At 40.8% G+C, this 15,257-nt stretch overlaps 1 protein-coding gene across 1 annotated transcript in view; it reads left to right on the forward strand.

Moving 5' to 3' along the window:
- The window catches only part of ush2a (Usher syndrome 2A (autosomal recessive, mild)), a 228,389-nt gene that overhangs the window by 165,381 nt on the left and 47,751 nt on the right, over positions 1-15,257 (forward strand). Inside the window, exons 62-65 of the mRNA XM_085395310.1 lie at positions 3,935-4,158; positions 5,357-5,696; positions 10,476-10,673; positions 10,826-10,980. Of these exons, the coding sequence (XP_085251436.1) occupies positions 3,935-4,158; positions 5,357-5,696; positions 10,476-10,673; positions 10,826-10,980 (917 nt within the window). The remainder of the gene's footprint in view (positions 1-3,934; positions 4,159-5,356; positions 5,697-10,475; positions 10,674-10,825; positions 10,981-15,257) is intronic.

Here is a 15,257-nt window from a genome sequence, read left to right on the forward strand (position 1 = left end):
GTTCTCTGCTAAGAAGGTTTTTTTTATTCATGCTATACATCTAAAACCTTCTCATGGCATCATGGGGAACAACCCAACAGCAGTAGCTGCCTCCCCAAAAGGACTGTTCGTTGCATTACGTCACAAAACTGCGAATGCTCACCTCGGACATCCCGGAAACCTTTGTGGTCAAGATTTTGGTTTTCTCAGGTTAAATCTACAAGAAAGATTATTCTACTCTTACTTTCATAATAGAATAAATCTCAAATCAAAGACATATTTTAAAATATTTCAGTGGTTTTCCTATTGTAGTTTCATGTAGCCAGTATGTATCTGTCATGATCTATAATTTTAAGTAGCACACGATTTTTTTTCTCCATGAAACCTGCTTCAGCTTAAGTGTGTGCTGTTGTGCATAAACACAAATATGTGTATGTGTACATTCACTGTGCACTTTGTGCCAAACCCCTTGTAATATATTCAGGTATTTAAAAGTGTTTGGTTTGTTTAAAGTTGTAGAGGGGTTTTGGTCTCCTAGAGAGCTCGGATAACCCTAATCCACAACACACATTTTTATCAGTAGTTCATTGGCAGGACTAAATATTGACTTATCATTAAGTGGAATGACTGAAACCCTAATAATAATTCACGTTGTCTAAGCACCTTGTGTTGACGCGGCGCTCCCGACGCTATTAACGAATGTATGCAAATCCTGCGTAAATCTGAAGATTAGGGCTGAAGCATTCTGTGATGCAAGAGAGAAAACAAGAGGTGTGTGATAAAATGTTGTCTGCACATACACAGCCATGCAAAAAAAAAAAAAAAACACAACCCACACAGCTTATAGAGAGGAAGAGAAAATAGGGGTGTGCGTTTCAAATGTTAACACAAATGAACAGGGATGTCACACATACCCATACACAGATAACGCGTATAGAGACAGGGATTGAATTCCTGCTGAATGCATGATAATACAATAGTGAAGTTTAGCTGCAGAACAGTAAACAAGAGATTCAGACCTATGAACGGTGTGAATACAGAGAGAGTGATAGAGTAATAGTGCAAGGAAAATGGGGTAAGAGGAAGGCAGAGACAGGAGGAAGACATGGAGATGATAAAGAGAAAAGGTAGCAAGTTAAGGAAGTACATGCATGAGGACCAGAGAAATGTGAACATTCAGGGGAAACCAGCAGTTCGTGCAGGAGTTTGCTCACCTGTAGAGAGAAAAAGAAGGTAGATTATTAAAGGTAATATAAGATTAGACAGAATGTGGGGTCAGGAAAAGAAATTCATCAGTGATGATGAAGAAGATGTAAATCCTGAACTTCAGGTCACAACTGATAAACATGGCATTTCTTAGAGTAGGTGAAAGACTTATGTGTTTGAACAGAACCATGTTCGATGACGCAGAGAATGACGGTTCGATTGCTGCAGAGGAGCTATAAGTAAAGCAAATGATTGAAAACTGTGAGATGCAGAGGGCCTGGCGTCCGGATGGAAAGAAGGAGAAGAGGTGAGGATGCTGAGAGGACGACGGATGAGTAGAGAGAAGCTATTTTGGAAAAGTGTTGAGCTGTTTATTTGCGCGTCATTGAAGCTGAAGTAAGGCGCTGGGGGAATTGGCCACCAAGCCCCCGCTCCGCAACAGCTGCCGCTGCTAAGTGAGTTACTAGCCGTCAGACTGCTTTTATGTCACACAATCACATACACATGCGCTTTCCTGTCACATTGTGCCTGTGATGGATGCTTTGAGCATATAATGCACTGCAGCGGCGCAATGGAAAATATGTGCCATTCTGCACTTTTGGCCTTTAAGTGAACTGATTGCTTAAATTAACAGAATTTAATGTGCTGAAAGTGTAAATGCTGATTAGAGTGTTAAATAATAAGTTATTTATCACTCCACAACAAGCTGCATTCCCATTAAAGAGTGAAGCTGTGTTACAAAGCAATGACTTAGTGTTTAATGTGTGCTGTCAAATAAAATGGGCATCACAGCTGGGGGTAGATAGAGCTACAGATCAGCATGTCATCAGCTGTTAGGATACATTTGCTAAATACCTCATAACATATAGATTATTTTCACAATAAACTAAATAACCAGTAAGACTGTGGCTTCTTCCGGTCTATCGCTCTGTAATTCAAAATTAGGCGCTTTTACTTTGGGAGCGCTCTCATTAAACTGTGATTAAAATCGGTCTATTTTTTTATCATTGCAGTTAGATCTTTTTCGTCAGCCTGGCCATCCTTTGCTCATTTGTATTTCTAATGCTCCTTCACAGCAGGGAGTTACTGACTCAGCATTATAGTGGGACGTTATTATAACCTTTAATTCATTGCAAAGCCAGAGCTTGCCAGTCTAAACTATCGTCTAAAGCTAATCCATCCAAGCAGCCAGGTTGACTGAATGGTTATCAGGGCCACTAGAAAAAAGGCAGAGTGGAAATTCACTCCGGTATCCTCAGCTGCTGTTAGGTTCGTCTCTCCTACATGCTGCTGTCGGGTTTGCCCTCCTCTCCGTGACCTAACATTCATCAGATCCACGAAAGTGTCAGTAATTTTCAATTTGTATGATTTATGTATGCCAAGTCAAAACAAGTTGATTTAGTTGTTATAGTATCAAAAGATGGCGGTTTTGGAGGAACCCCATGAGCTTAGGGGTTAGACAGCAACCAAGATTCTCCACCTCTCCCTCGGACTGTCATCTTTTTATCATTGCTGTCTAACAAAGACCATAGAGAACCCTTATCAGTGCTCATTGGTGTCTTTTCTAAGTAAAACAAAAATTTTGGGCTTCCTAATTATGCTTCAACATTGGAATACAAACATCTTGTTAAGAAATATTAGGAGAGTTTTCAATGTACCATTGGTCTTTAAATATCCCAACTATTCTTTAACAAGCATAAGCTATTTTTATTGGATCATTTCTTGCTCCACTAGGAATTTCTCCCTTGAATCTCCGTGTACTGCCAAAGTTTTAATTTGTCTGTCATCGAAACCAACTCACGTTATTTCAGTTTGAAATGTGAAGTGCCGGAGATTGTGAAGAAACATACTTGAAATTTGATATTCAGCTGCAAAACATTTACAGGTAAATGGAGTGATAGCATGCATTTTAAATGTCACCTTGCTGCTGAAGGTGAAGTGGTGGCAGACAGACATCACCTATCACTGTCAGAAATGGCAGCTCTCAGAAAAACGCACTTCCTTTCCCGTTGCAGTCTTTAGACAGCATAGCCTGAATATTACTGCTCAGAGAGGAGAAAAAGTATGCAGGGGAGGAGGGGATGGAGGAAAGAGGAAGAGGATACGTGGATAAGAGTTGATAAGAAGAGAGGCACAATAATATTCAGAGCAGCCTAAATACTCTTTCTGTTCATATCGGAAAACATAGATTAAGGAGTGAAGGAAAGGGGAGTTTAGAAAAGGAGGAAGGACGAGGACTGAGGCAGTAAGAAAGGTTACAGAAGGAAGAGGATGACAGAAAAGATGAAAAAACTAAGAAGCCCGAATAGTATTACAGAATATCCTTTTTAGTGTAGAGTGATAGATGACCAGGAAAAGAAAATGTGTTTTATGTTATAGAAAAACAGAAAAGCTGATTTTAGACATCAGACATCACAGCAAAGCTGTTATATAGAAAGATAAAGAGAAATATCCAATAAATCACAGAGACGATGCCAGGAGGCCAGCTGAATCCTGGGAGTGTGGGAAGACCTTTGATGGATTTGTATGTTTCTTAAACAGCTGTTCAGACTTAAGAAATGTGGGAATGTCGTTTTATTAAAAAAAAAAAAAATTAATAATTATCACACCATATATATTTTCAGTACCTAAATTTGCACAGCACACTGTAGTGTGAAGTGGATCCAAGATAAATCATTTCCTGGTATGTTAAGATCAGAATGAAAGTGGAACAAAATAATGGCATGATGCATATTCTCTCTTGCTTCAGGTTTCATCTGCTGTGGTCACGAGTATGTAAGCTCTTCAACAACTCTTTGCTGTGTGGGCAATGAGGGATATCCCACAATGCACCCTGCTGGCAATGCCACAGTGACACTCCGCTGCTGTGGTTCAAAGGTCATACATCAGGATCAGGAATGCTGCAGTGGGATTGGCTTTGACCCCCGACGACATGTGTGTGCAGACAGACCCACGCCTGGTCTGGTAATAGAGGTGTGTGATTACGTGAGACAATGTGTTTTTAGTGTGTGTTTTCTTGTTTTCCACGTCATTAACCTTAGACGGGGAAATCTGAAGCACACTGATCATTCAGTCAACCAGTATTTGGCAGCTGTGACCATTTCTTTCTACATCTGTATTACAGATAGCAAAATAAAGGAAAAACCTGATCTGGTTGAATGGTTTAAGTTCACTTTCCCCTTAGAAGGAAGAGTGTAAAACAGGTTCTGAGTGATCACCTTTATTAAAGATGAAGCATTTATATGTCGATCTTTAGCCACAGGTAATCACTGAATGATTGGATAAGTATGAAATAGTTGACAATCACATGCTGACACAAGATGTCAGTTCTTTTAAAAACCGCTGCAGTTCGATTGTCAAGTATTTAAGGTGTGATATTGCGAGCTAGAAAAAATGGCAGGTGGACTTCTGTAGGTTGCCTCCTTTTAAGCTCTTAAGACTACCATGACCTTGTTGACTGAGAACTGAAAGGTTTCAGGTGTTTAGCATCTTCAAGTAGTGTTTCTTCTGAAAGTTTATTAGTGGACGAGAAATTGTAGGATCACATGTAGAAAATAATGTCATAAATAAACAAAAACGTTAAATATTGATCTTATATTATCTGAAAATTGTAGGTGTCACATTTACAAACTGACCTACCCAAAAATAGAAATGGAAATGGAGAGGATAAGACTGCTACACATTAGATGCCCCAATTAAGCATTTGCTAAAAGCCTTGCAGATTGGCTGAAATTACATGAAGGAGCTGATCATCTCCAGCAGCCCAGTGGACATTAGACAGAATTTCTGGGGTTTTTTGTCTATCAAACTTGCTCTCATTGTCGCATCAGGAGTTGGGGACTGGCCCATCCTCCATTTATCAACTGAGGTCCTGTGGCGTTTGTGTGTTCCTAAGCCAGCATGAGATGGCACATGCATGCACACATACACACACGCAAGCAGTGACAAAGGGTAGGAACTCTCATTAGCTCTAATGATGTCATTAAGAGCCATGTATGCAACACAGACACACACACGCTGTATATAGTGATTTTCTCCTTCAGAATATAACAGCAAATAAGAGGATCGTAAGCTTTCATGAGGTACGTTTCTGTTCTAGTTCACTTAAACAAAGTTTTCTTTTCTCTTCTCCTTCATTCATTCTGTCTGTCTCTCCTTTTTCTCTGTGCAGCACCAGTGTTTGCAGGGCGCTGTGTGTCCTGTGGCTGCAGCATCTACAGCTTACTGCGGCTCCTGTGGCCTTGATCCATCTATGACTGCGTGCACATGGGTCCTGTCTGCGCACACACACCCTGAGACACAATCCACAACATACTCATCGTTCATCAGCATCACGCAGGAAGCTCTCACTGCGGACCTGTCTGCACATACAAACAGAAGTAATGACAGTTACAAAATGTTTGACTCACGCAGTCACGCACACACTGACAACAAGCAGCTGAAGGGAAGCATGTGCCCATCGCATGAGGAGGTAGTGTACAGTGGAGATGCCACCGTATATACATTTACAGGTAACTGATGAGCATGTATGTATGTGTCTTTTTATTAGCAATTTAAAAGTTCCTGGGTATGTGCCAGGTTAGTGTCTAGAGCAAGGGTGTTAAACATACAGCCCGGGGATCAGACTAGGCCTGGCGAAGACTCCAATCTGGCCCACTAACCAGTTTTAGTTAATGCAACAACATAAATTTAGGAATTGTTTTGATTGTATTTTTATGTTTTTATAGCTTTTCCTCTTGAAAAATTATTGTTTCATAATTACAGGACTACCAATTTTGTGATGACAAATTTGTTTCATTTTGCTTCTTCTTTAGAGTCCCTGGTCCAGAGTATCTAATGTCTGTTTTACAGAGGGTTTTTTTTGTTAACTGTTGAAGTTTTACCAGCTTTTGGTTTTCTTGTCACATCCTGATTATCACTTAGAGTCCCCTGAGAGCAGCAGTGCCCAGCCTTCTACCTTTCTACCTTTAAAACCCACCTTCCAGCCAAATGGCTGGTAGGCTTTTAGCTAGGCTTTAGCTTCAGCCAAGTGGAAGCTAAATTGTCTAGTCATTCATATGTAAATTAGGTTGTTATCTGGGAATTCTGGAGGGGAGTGGGGGTGTGTGAATGAGGGGGTGGGGGAGCTGCTAAAAGCTGTGAACTTCCTTTTGTGTTCGTCTTGATGCATTCTCAATCATCCAGGGAAATAAATCTCCAAAAGTCACCAACTTGGAGTGCTTCAGTTTGCCATCTTAGGGAGAAATCAACACACATGGGTGTATTTCCTTTGTTGCTGAGATTTATTGATAAAAACAGTACAAAAAACCAACCATTTGTACACATATTTACAAATAATAATAAAAAGTGAGTGAGTACATTTCAACATTTTCAGCAATCACTCACAATCCTGGCACTGCCATGGTATCTGTAGTCTGCATTTACCACATGTGTATCTGTAGCAGTGAACACATCGCACAGTGGCATGATTGTTCTTGCATTTGTGTTTGACCTGACACATGGCTCTTTTTCCAGGGCTAGGTGTGGAGGGTTGTGTCCAAAGCAACTGTTCTTTTCTTGCCTTCTTCCCAGCTACATGAGAGTGAGCCAACTCTCATCTGGTCCATCACATCTACGCCACACTTTGTTTTGTTGTAAAGGGTGACAGTGTTTGGCTTCCTTTTGGTAGTGTTGGGAATCTGGGAATAAGGCAAGAAAAGAACAGTTGCTTTGGACACAACCCTCCACACCTAGCCCTGGAAAAAGAGCCATGTGTCAGGTCAAACACAAATGCAAGAACAATCATGCCACTGTGCGATGTGTTCACTGCTACAGATACACATGTGGTAAATGCAGACTACAGATACCATGGCAGTGCCAGGATTGTGAGTGATTGCTGAAAATGTTGAAATGTACTCACTCACTTTTTATTATTATTTGTAAATATGTGTACAAATGGTTGGTTTTTTGTACTGTTTTTATCAATAAATCTCAGCAACAAAGGAAATACACCCATGTGTGTTGATTTCTCCCTAAGATGGCAAACTGAAGCACTCCAAGTTGGTGACTTTTGGAGATTTATTTCCCTGGATGATTGAGAATGCATCAAGACGAACACAAAAGGAAGTTCACAGCTTTTAGCAGCTCCCCCACCCCCTCATTCACACACCCCCACTCCCCTCCAGAATTCTCAGGTAACAACCTAATTTACATATGAATGACTAGACAATTTAGCTTCCACTTGGCTGAAGCTAAAGCCTAGCTAAACACCTACCAGCCATTTGGCTGGAAGGCGGGTTTTAAAGGTAGAAAAGCCAAATGGCTGCTCTCGGGGGCTCTAAGTTTATGCGTCTGATTATACCTTAAACATGTATGTAGTTTTTTATTTGTAGCTAAAGTTATAGCTCCATGTGAGTCAGTAAGCAATCTGAACAGCCAGGAAGATTATACCTACTTTTTTTAAGACAAATCTGTAGATGGCCAAGTACCAAGTCAAGTTGCATAAGTTAACTCATTCACTGCCAGCCATTGGCAGTGAATGAGTTAAACCCATTGACTCATTCACTGCAATTGACGGCTATAGACGTCAATGGCAGTGAATGAGTTAAAAGACACAATCAGTTTTGCCACTTGATGAAATTTGATTGTGGTCCAAATATAAGATGACAAATGAATGCATAAAGTCAGCCACATCGCCCTCTAGTTCCCTAGAAATTTAAGTTAACTAGTCTTTAGTATCAGTACTTTTCTATAGGCTTAATGTGTTTTAGTTATAAACATCAAGTATTTGCAGCCCTGCATTGAAATTATTACTTTTCTTCCACTTCAGTTCTCTAAGTCACAATGAAGAATAAGTAAAACGTTACAGCCATCTGTAAAACATGGCGTTCACAGAAACTGCAAGCCTGCAGAAGCCAGTTCTGCATTTACTCTAAATGTGTCAGCCGCTACAATCAAAGGGCTTTACAGACAGATGCCCTTCTGCACACACTCCCTCTGTCACACACACGCACCAAGACAGCTGCTGCAGTGCACGCTAATAGCTCTAACATGGTAACTCTGTCTGCGCTGTACACTTGCGTGTTATTAAAACTTAGAGATGGGCGTTTAAATGCCATTTTCACATTCTCTACTATTTATCAGCCCAAAGGGAGCAGGAACGTGTTTGTGTTTGTGGGCGTGTGTGTCGTGATTTTCAGTCTGTCCACACATTATTTATCTGGGTAGTTACGTCTGTTAAATCAAGACTAATTGTGGTTGTGGATATGTGTGTGTGTGTGGGTGGTTGTGTCCTCATAAATGATATGTGTTTTTGCATCCAGTTAGTTACTATTTTAGTGTGGCTCTGGAGTGTAGCTCTGCGTATGTGTTTTCATTACTTTGTCTGTGTATGTGTGCATGTGGCATGGGGTGGTTAGGATAAGAGTTTCTAGGCGATGCTGTGACACCATCTGGGCAGAGGCACATAAAGCTGTCGCCACCCACCATACACCAGATGTTTCTCAAGCACACACACGCATGCGCAGAGTATCATGCTATACTTCTCTGGGAGAAAAAAAGAAAGAAGTTAGATCACGCCCAGATAGCTCCACATGTGAAGTGGGTGACATAAGTGTAAGCTGTATTATCCACAAGAGCTTTGTATTAACTTAGCTTTTCAATATCTTACAATCAAACACAGAAAAACAGATTGTATTATATTTCTAGGCAAACCTCACTGCTGTTTTTTTCATCTGTACATTTTTTTCTATTTTAATTATTCCAGAAGTACAGACAAGAATCCCAGACTGGTAGTTTACAAGAGACCATTTACACTCCTAAAAGTAATGCACAAATGTGTGCAAGTACAACTATATGTATAAATACTACTGTGCCTGTACCTTTGCAATAGGGTTGTAATAACCTGTCTGTCATAGTGCTTCGTGGCCTGACATTCACACTGGTGATAGTGCTTATATATAGCCAGGGAGCTGCTCCTGACTGTTGTTTGCACTTACGCACCGAACGACGGTTGAGTTTGCTTGGAGTCCGTGGTTGGGGTGCTCGAGAGTGCTCCATCGCTTGGAGTGAAGTGGAGATCTGGGGCACTGCCTCTGGATTGGCAGACTATGGTGGTGATTATCTTTAAGAAGGTTGACCGCAGGGTGTGGATCACATTTTTCAGCCTGACCGGGATTTGTCCATTAGTTGAACCTTGGATTCTAGAGGAACAATGCACTTTTTGTACTGGTCATGGACCAATTAACCAGCTCTTTAGCCTTTCAGGAATATTAGAACTTGCTTAGGAGCTTCCCCATCCAGTCTACACATGTTTTGTGGACTTGGAGAAGGCATTCAACCGCATCCCTCAGGGTTGCCTGTGGGAAGGAGTGCTGCAGGAGTATGGGGTGTCTGGCCCATTGTTAACAGCCATTCAATCCCTGTACAATTAAAATGAAAGTTTAGTCCGCATTGATGCCACTAAGTCAGACCCATTTCTAGTGGGAGTTGGACTCTGCCAGGCCTGCTCTTTGTCACCGATTCTCTTCATAATCATCATGGACAGAATTTCTACGTGTAATCATCTGCTGTAAAGCTTCTGACCTCAAAATCTCATCTCTGAAAATTAGCACCTCCAAGTCTGAGGTCCTCAGACAGGAAAGGGTGGAGTGCCCACTCTGGTTCAGGGATGATCTGCTGCCCCAAATAGAATAATTTCTAATCGTCTTTTTCACAAGAAAGGAAAGAGGAAAGAGGGGCGAAAGAGATTGACAGACAGATGTGGGGTGTGGCTGGAGCAGTTATTTGGACATGAGAGCTGAACATGAAAGCAAAGGTGTCAGTCTACATTCCTACCTTCAACTGTGGTCACAAGCTTTGGGTAATAACTGAAAGAACAAAATAGTAGAAACAAGCAGAAGAGTGGCCGGCCTCTTCCTTAGAGATAGGGTGATGAGTGCAGTCCTTCGAGAGAGGCTACTTCTCCACATCGAAAGGAGCCAGTTGAGGTGGTTCGGCCATCTAACTATAATGCCTCCTTTACATGTCCTTCCTTGGTTGGCCTAGGAATGCCTCGGTGTCCCCCAGACAAGCTTCAGGAGGTGGCCGAGGAGAGGGAGCTCTTGGTTTCTGTGCTTAGGCTGCTGCCCGCACGACCATGGGGTGGAGAAGCATTCACTTTTTATTTTATAATAGAGATGCACTTTGAGACTTTTAAGTAAAATGGAGAGGTGAGGGGTTTATATGGAATTAATAAACTTTTAATAATGCATTTTTGTCTTTCCCTTGCCCCCTTACTGTCCTCCCGTTTTTTGACACTTACTGGGAAATAGACAATGACCTGGAGCCTTTTACCACCTATGAGTACAGAGTGAGAGGCTGGAACAGCTTTGGTCGAGGCTCCAGCAATGTTACAACAGTGACGACTACTGAGGACAAACCATGGGGAGTGGCAACACCCCGCTGGAGCCGCCTAGGTGAAAGAGATGATATTATCCAGTTGCAATGGCAAGCACCTGCCCGGAGTAATGGTTTGTATATGTGCATGGATATTACTACTTTAGGTTAGATCCAGTGATTAAAAGTCTTTCTCTGTGTTTGGAGTTCAGCTTGAGTAATTAAATTAATGCAGAGGCAGAAAAATCTAACAGTGGTTACCCAATTATCTTTAAAACTTCACCAGGGGAGATTACCCACTATGCTATACTGCGTGATGGACAAGAGCGTTACCGTGGGGATGAAAACAGCTTTACTGACGTTGGTGGGATCAGGCCTTTCCAGGAATACAGTTACCAGCTGAGGGTCTGTAACCGGGCTGGTTGCACTGATAGTACACAGGTAAGAATTTGTGTGGTTTGATGTCTTGTGATGGTTTAGAGTCGCTACATTTCAACATCACATGTTTCATCATAGCAAAATAAATATAATTTTGAGCCAAAAAAAGGAATGTGCCTTTGATTTAACAGGAAATACTCTCTATTCTGTTGTCTGTTCCAACTCAGTGCTATTTTTCTCTTCTACCAACTTTTCATGTAAAATTTTCTTACTTTCACACAGCAGCACACATACACACACTTTCTAAAACCATACTCTATTGTAGCACCCCATTTCAAAATGACATTATTCCACTGTATGATTATCTAATGGCTACTCTAAAAATGGCCTTAGCTTCACTGAACTAAGTACCACTTTACACTGTAGTTAAGTTCACTTCTTTAATTTTGCTTGAACACTTAAAGGTTTGTAAAAAATGATGAAAGTTAATTTTAGAGAGAGCATTACTTCTTCTTGAGAGAAAGTAGAAATGTAAATGAATGTTGTCAATGTCTGATCACGAACATACATTGCACTTGCAATTGATGGAATAAAATTACCTTAGTGTCAGGCAGGTTTATTCTTGTCCTTGTCACCTGTCTGAATACAAATATGCATTTTTGTATTTTCTCTTAAGAAAATTGTGTATTTACATTTAAACCCTTAACTTCACTTAGGGTTAATTTTTAAAAACTAGCTAAAAGCAATGGCCTGCAGTTGACTACTCTTCTGACTTGATGTTTGACCAGTGAATATCTTTTTACCGTCTCATTAAACCCACGTCAGATGCTGATTTGCAATCATTGTTTACATCATGAAGGTGGTGCAGTCCACAGTTGTTCTGCCAAGCGATATTTTACTAGCCCTGTCTGACCTTTGTTGTTATGAAATTATATTGTATGATGTTTCTACACTGCTTGAACTCTGTTCTGTTCTGCTGCAGGAACAAGCTGTTATTTAGCCATGTTTCCGCTCTCCCCCTGAATGCAAGGCTCTGGATTTGCTGAGCCTACCTGATGGTTCTGATAGTACCCATAATACCTTCACACAACTCCCCCTCCCTGCTATCTCGCTGGCTGTGAGCTGATATCACCACAACAATTAATTTCTCTGGCTTAGTGACGATGAAAGCTCATATTAAAAAATGTCTTTCTGGGGTTTTTAAAGTTAATTTAGCATCTCATTATTGTGACAAGCACATCCTTACATAAAGAGAAATCCTATGGCTGTGCTGCTGCAGGCGTGGATTGAGCGGAGCGGCTAAGATCAAGGAAAAATTGGCTAAATTGTTTGTGAGGGATTGATGGCATATCAATCCCTATTTGTGATATACTGATTTATTTAAGTACATCATAAATTAATTTCTTTGAAAAATAAGACTGGAAAAGGACAAGAGGAATGGTAAATGGTAACAGAGAGATACATGGGATACATAACGTATGGTTATATATGGCAATTATGTTACTGTTGCAAGCATTTCCTGCTGTCTGTAAACAGACTAAAACACATTGTAGTTTGTTAATACTAATGCAACACCATTCACCTCCTACTAAGGACTGATGTTTTTTAATTCACTGGTTCATTTGTTGGCTCTTGTATCCTTACAGAACTTAACAAATAATAGTTGGCATATTGATGATTAGTCTGCTAACTGTAAATAGCCAGTAAAGATTTATGGTAATTAAAATTTTTAAAGCCAGAGCAGTTCCTGTCAAACCCTATCAAACAGTGGCTACACAACACAAGACTGCAGACTTTGACTGTGAACCATTAGATTTGTCCTTTTTGTCCTACTGACAAAAATAAACATATTACATAAATATACAATTTCAGTTTCTGCCTGGTGTCTCGTTTGCACTTTTGCAAGCATGCTTTCAGTTCTCTTTGTCTTTCTGTTTGTCAGCACGATTAAACTTGGTGGCAAGGTTGAGCTGAGACAGAAGAAGTCCAGATCTTAAAGAGAAAGACTTTTTAATTGTAGGTTTAGTTCTGGGCCATGAAATAGGACATTGGCCTTGGAGGATGATGATAATGCTAAACTGCCACCATGCATCTTACAGTGATGTGATTTAGTTTTTTCTTCTTTTCTATATTTATCTTACTTACATGGGTGGAGAAGGTTAGGATAGCTAGGATAAATAAAATAATCATTTAAAAAAGTGCATTTTGTATTTACTAGGGTTATCTTTTTCTAATAAAAATTTTTAAAAAATAAAATAAAATTAGGAATGCTGAAACACTATTTATAGTACTTTTCCTGTCTGTGAGTTATGTAGGCTTAAATCACAAATAATAAATTATTGTTTTAAAACAAAATTTTTATACCAGTAAAATCTAAATGTCTGCATGATATTGGATTGTTCTCCTGTAAAAGTATAAAAAAGTAAACCACAAAAATTAAACAAAATAAGTAACTTTAGCGTCACACTGAAGATGTGAGATGTTTTACATGTAGTTAAATGTAGAAAACCTTTACAGATTAATCACTTTTGCTTTCATGCTTCCTTTCCATAACCACTAAGATAATTAATTCTCACAGTTTAAGATAAGATAAGATAAGATAACCTTTATTAGTCCCACACGTGGGAAATTTGTTTTGTCACAGCAGGAAGTGGACAGTGCAAAAGTTATGACGCAAAAATTAGAATACAATAAGAATAAATACAGTACACAGCTGTACAGAATAGAATAAAATAATATACTATATACAGTAGAATAAAATAGAATAAAAATATACAATAAGATAAAAATAGAATACGAATGCTATATACAACTGAGTAAAAATACAACGATGCCAGAAAAGATTATTGCACTTAGTGTTATTGCACATGTGTGGATGTGTGTGTTTGTTCAGTTAAAGTCTTTGTTGTGGAGTCTGACAGCAGTGGGGAGGAAAGACCTGCGAAATCTCTCCGTCCCACACCGTGGGTGCCGCAGTCTCCCACTGAAGGAGCTGCTCAGTGCTGTCACAGTCTGCTGCATGGGGTGGGAGACGTTGTCCAACAGGGATGACAGCTCTCCTGTCACTCACCACCTCCACTGGGTCCAGAGGGCATCCTAGAACAGAGCTGGCCCTTCGGATCACCCTGTTCAGTCTCTTCCTGTCCCCAGCAGAGATGCTGCCGCCCCAGCAGACCACACCATAAAAGATAGCAGAAGCCACCACAGAGTCATAGAAGGTCTTCAGGAGTGGGCCCTCCACCCCAAACGACCTGAGTCTCCGCAGCAGGTACAGCCTGCTCTGCCCTTTCCTGTAGAGGGCGTCTGAGTTATGAGTCCAGTCCAGTCTGTTGTTCAGATGAACACCAAGGTACCTGTAGCTGTCCACAGCCTCAATGTCCATACCCTGGATGTTCAGTGGTTGCAGTGGAGAATGCTTGTGCCTGCGGAAGTCTACCACCAGCTCCTTGGTTTTACTGGCGTTGATCTGGAGGTAGTTCAGCTGGCACCAGTCCACAAAGTCTTGAGTCAGTCCTCTGTACTCCTTGTCGTCCCCATCAGTGATGAGGCCGACTATTGCAGAGTCATCAGAGAACTTCTGCAGGAAGCACTGGGTGGAATTGTGGGAGAAGTCTGCAGTGTAGATGGTGAAGAGGAACGGAGCCAGAACCGTTCCCTGTGGGGCCCCCGTACTGCAGACGACCCTGTCCGACACACAGCCCTGAGTCCTCACATACTTTACACCTAAGAGCTCAAATTCTTACTGGGGACTGTAGTGCAAATCTGTAGACAGTATCAGTGATGTATAAAATGTACCTTATGTTAGCACTGCTTTAGCTTCGGAGCCAGTTTAAATCTTAACAAGCAAAAGGTCGCTGGTTTGGTTTCAGTTGAAAACACTTGAAACTCTGCCAGTTCAAAAACCTTCATAGCGACCTGCTGTAGCGACCCCTAACAAGAAGTTTTATAAATTCCTTTTATAAAACTTTTTAAACTCATTGGATCATCCTGCATGAAAGCTACTAAGAACCCTTTATACATACAAGTACCATCAGACTACAAGCCCAGTCTTCCATGCTCTCTTTGTCTAACTCTCTTCCTCACACACACACATACATATGTTCACACAAACAAGCGCGCACACACTCGCGGCAGAGGGTAGGAAGGGAGTGAGTTGGATTAGTTTGTACACCAGTGAAAATTGGCCAAACAGTCCCAATTATGGGATAACTTGAGCTAACCTAATATACCACTGCAATTACCTGGCATCAGCCTCCTCACATACACACAAACACACACAGGCACAGACAAAGAAACACAGGCACTCAGGAACGCACACCTGCTGTGACAACAGAAGGTCC

Source organism: Rhamphochromis longiceps, linkage group LG1 (genome assembly GCF_057381845.1).
Source record: "Rhamphochromis longiceps isolate RC_006_pf linkage group LG1, R_longiceps_female_GT1.1, whole genome shotgun sequence".
Lineage (NCBI taxonomy): Eukaryota > Metazoa > Chordata > Actinopteri > Cichliformes > Cichlidae > Rhamphochromis > Rhamphochromis longiceps.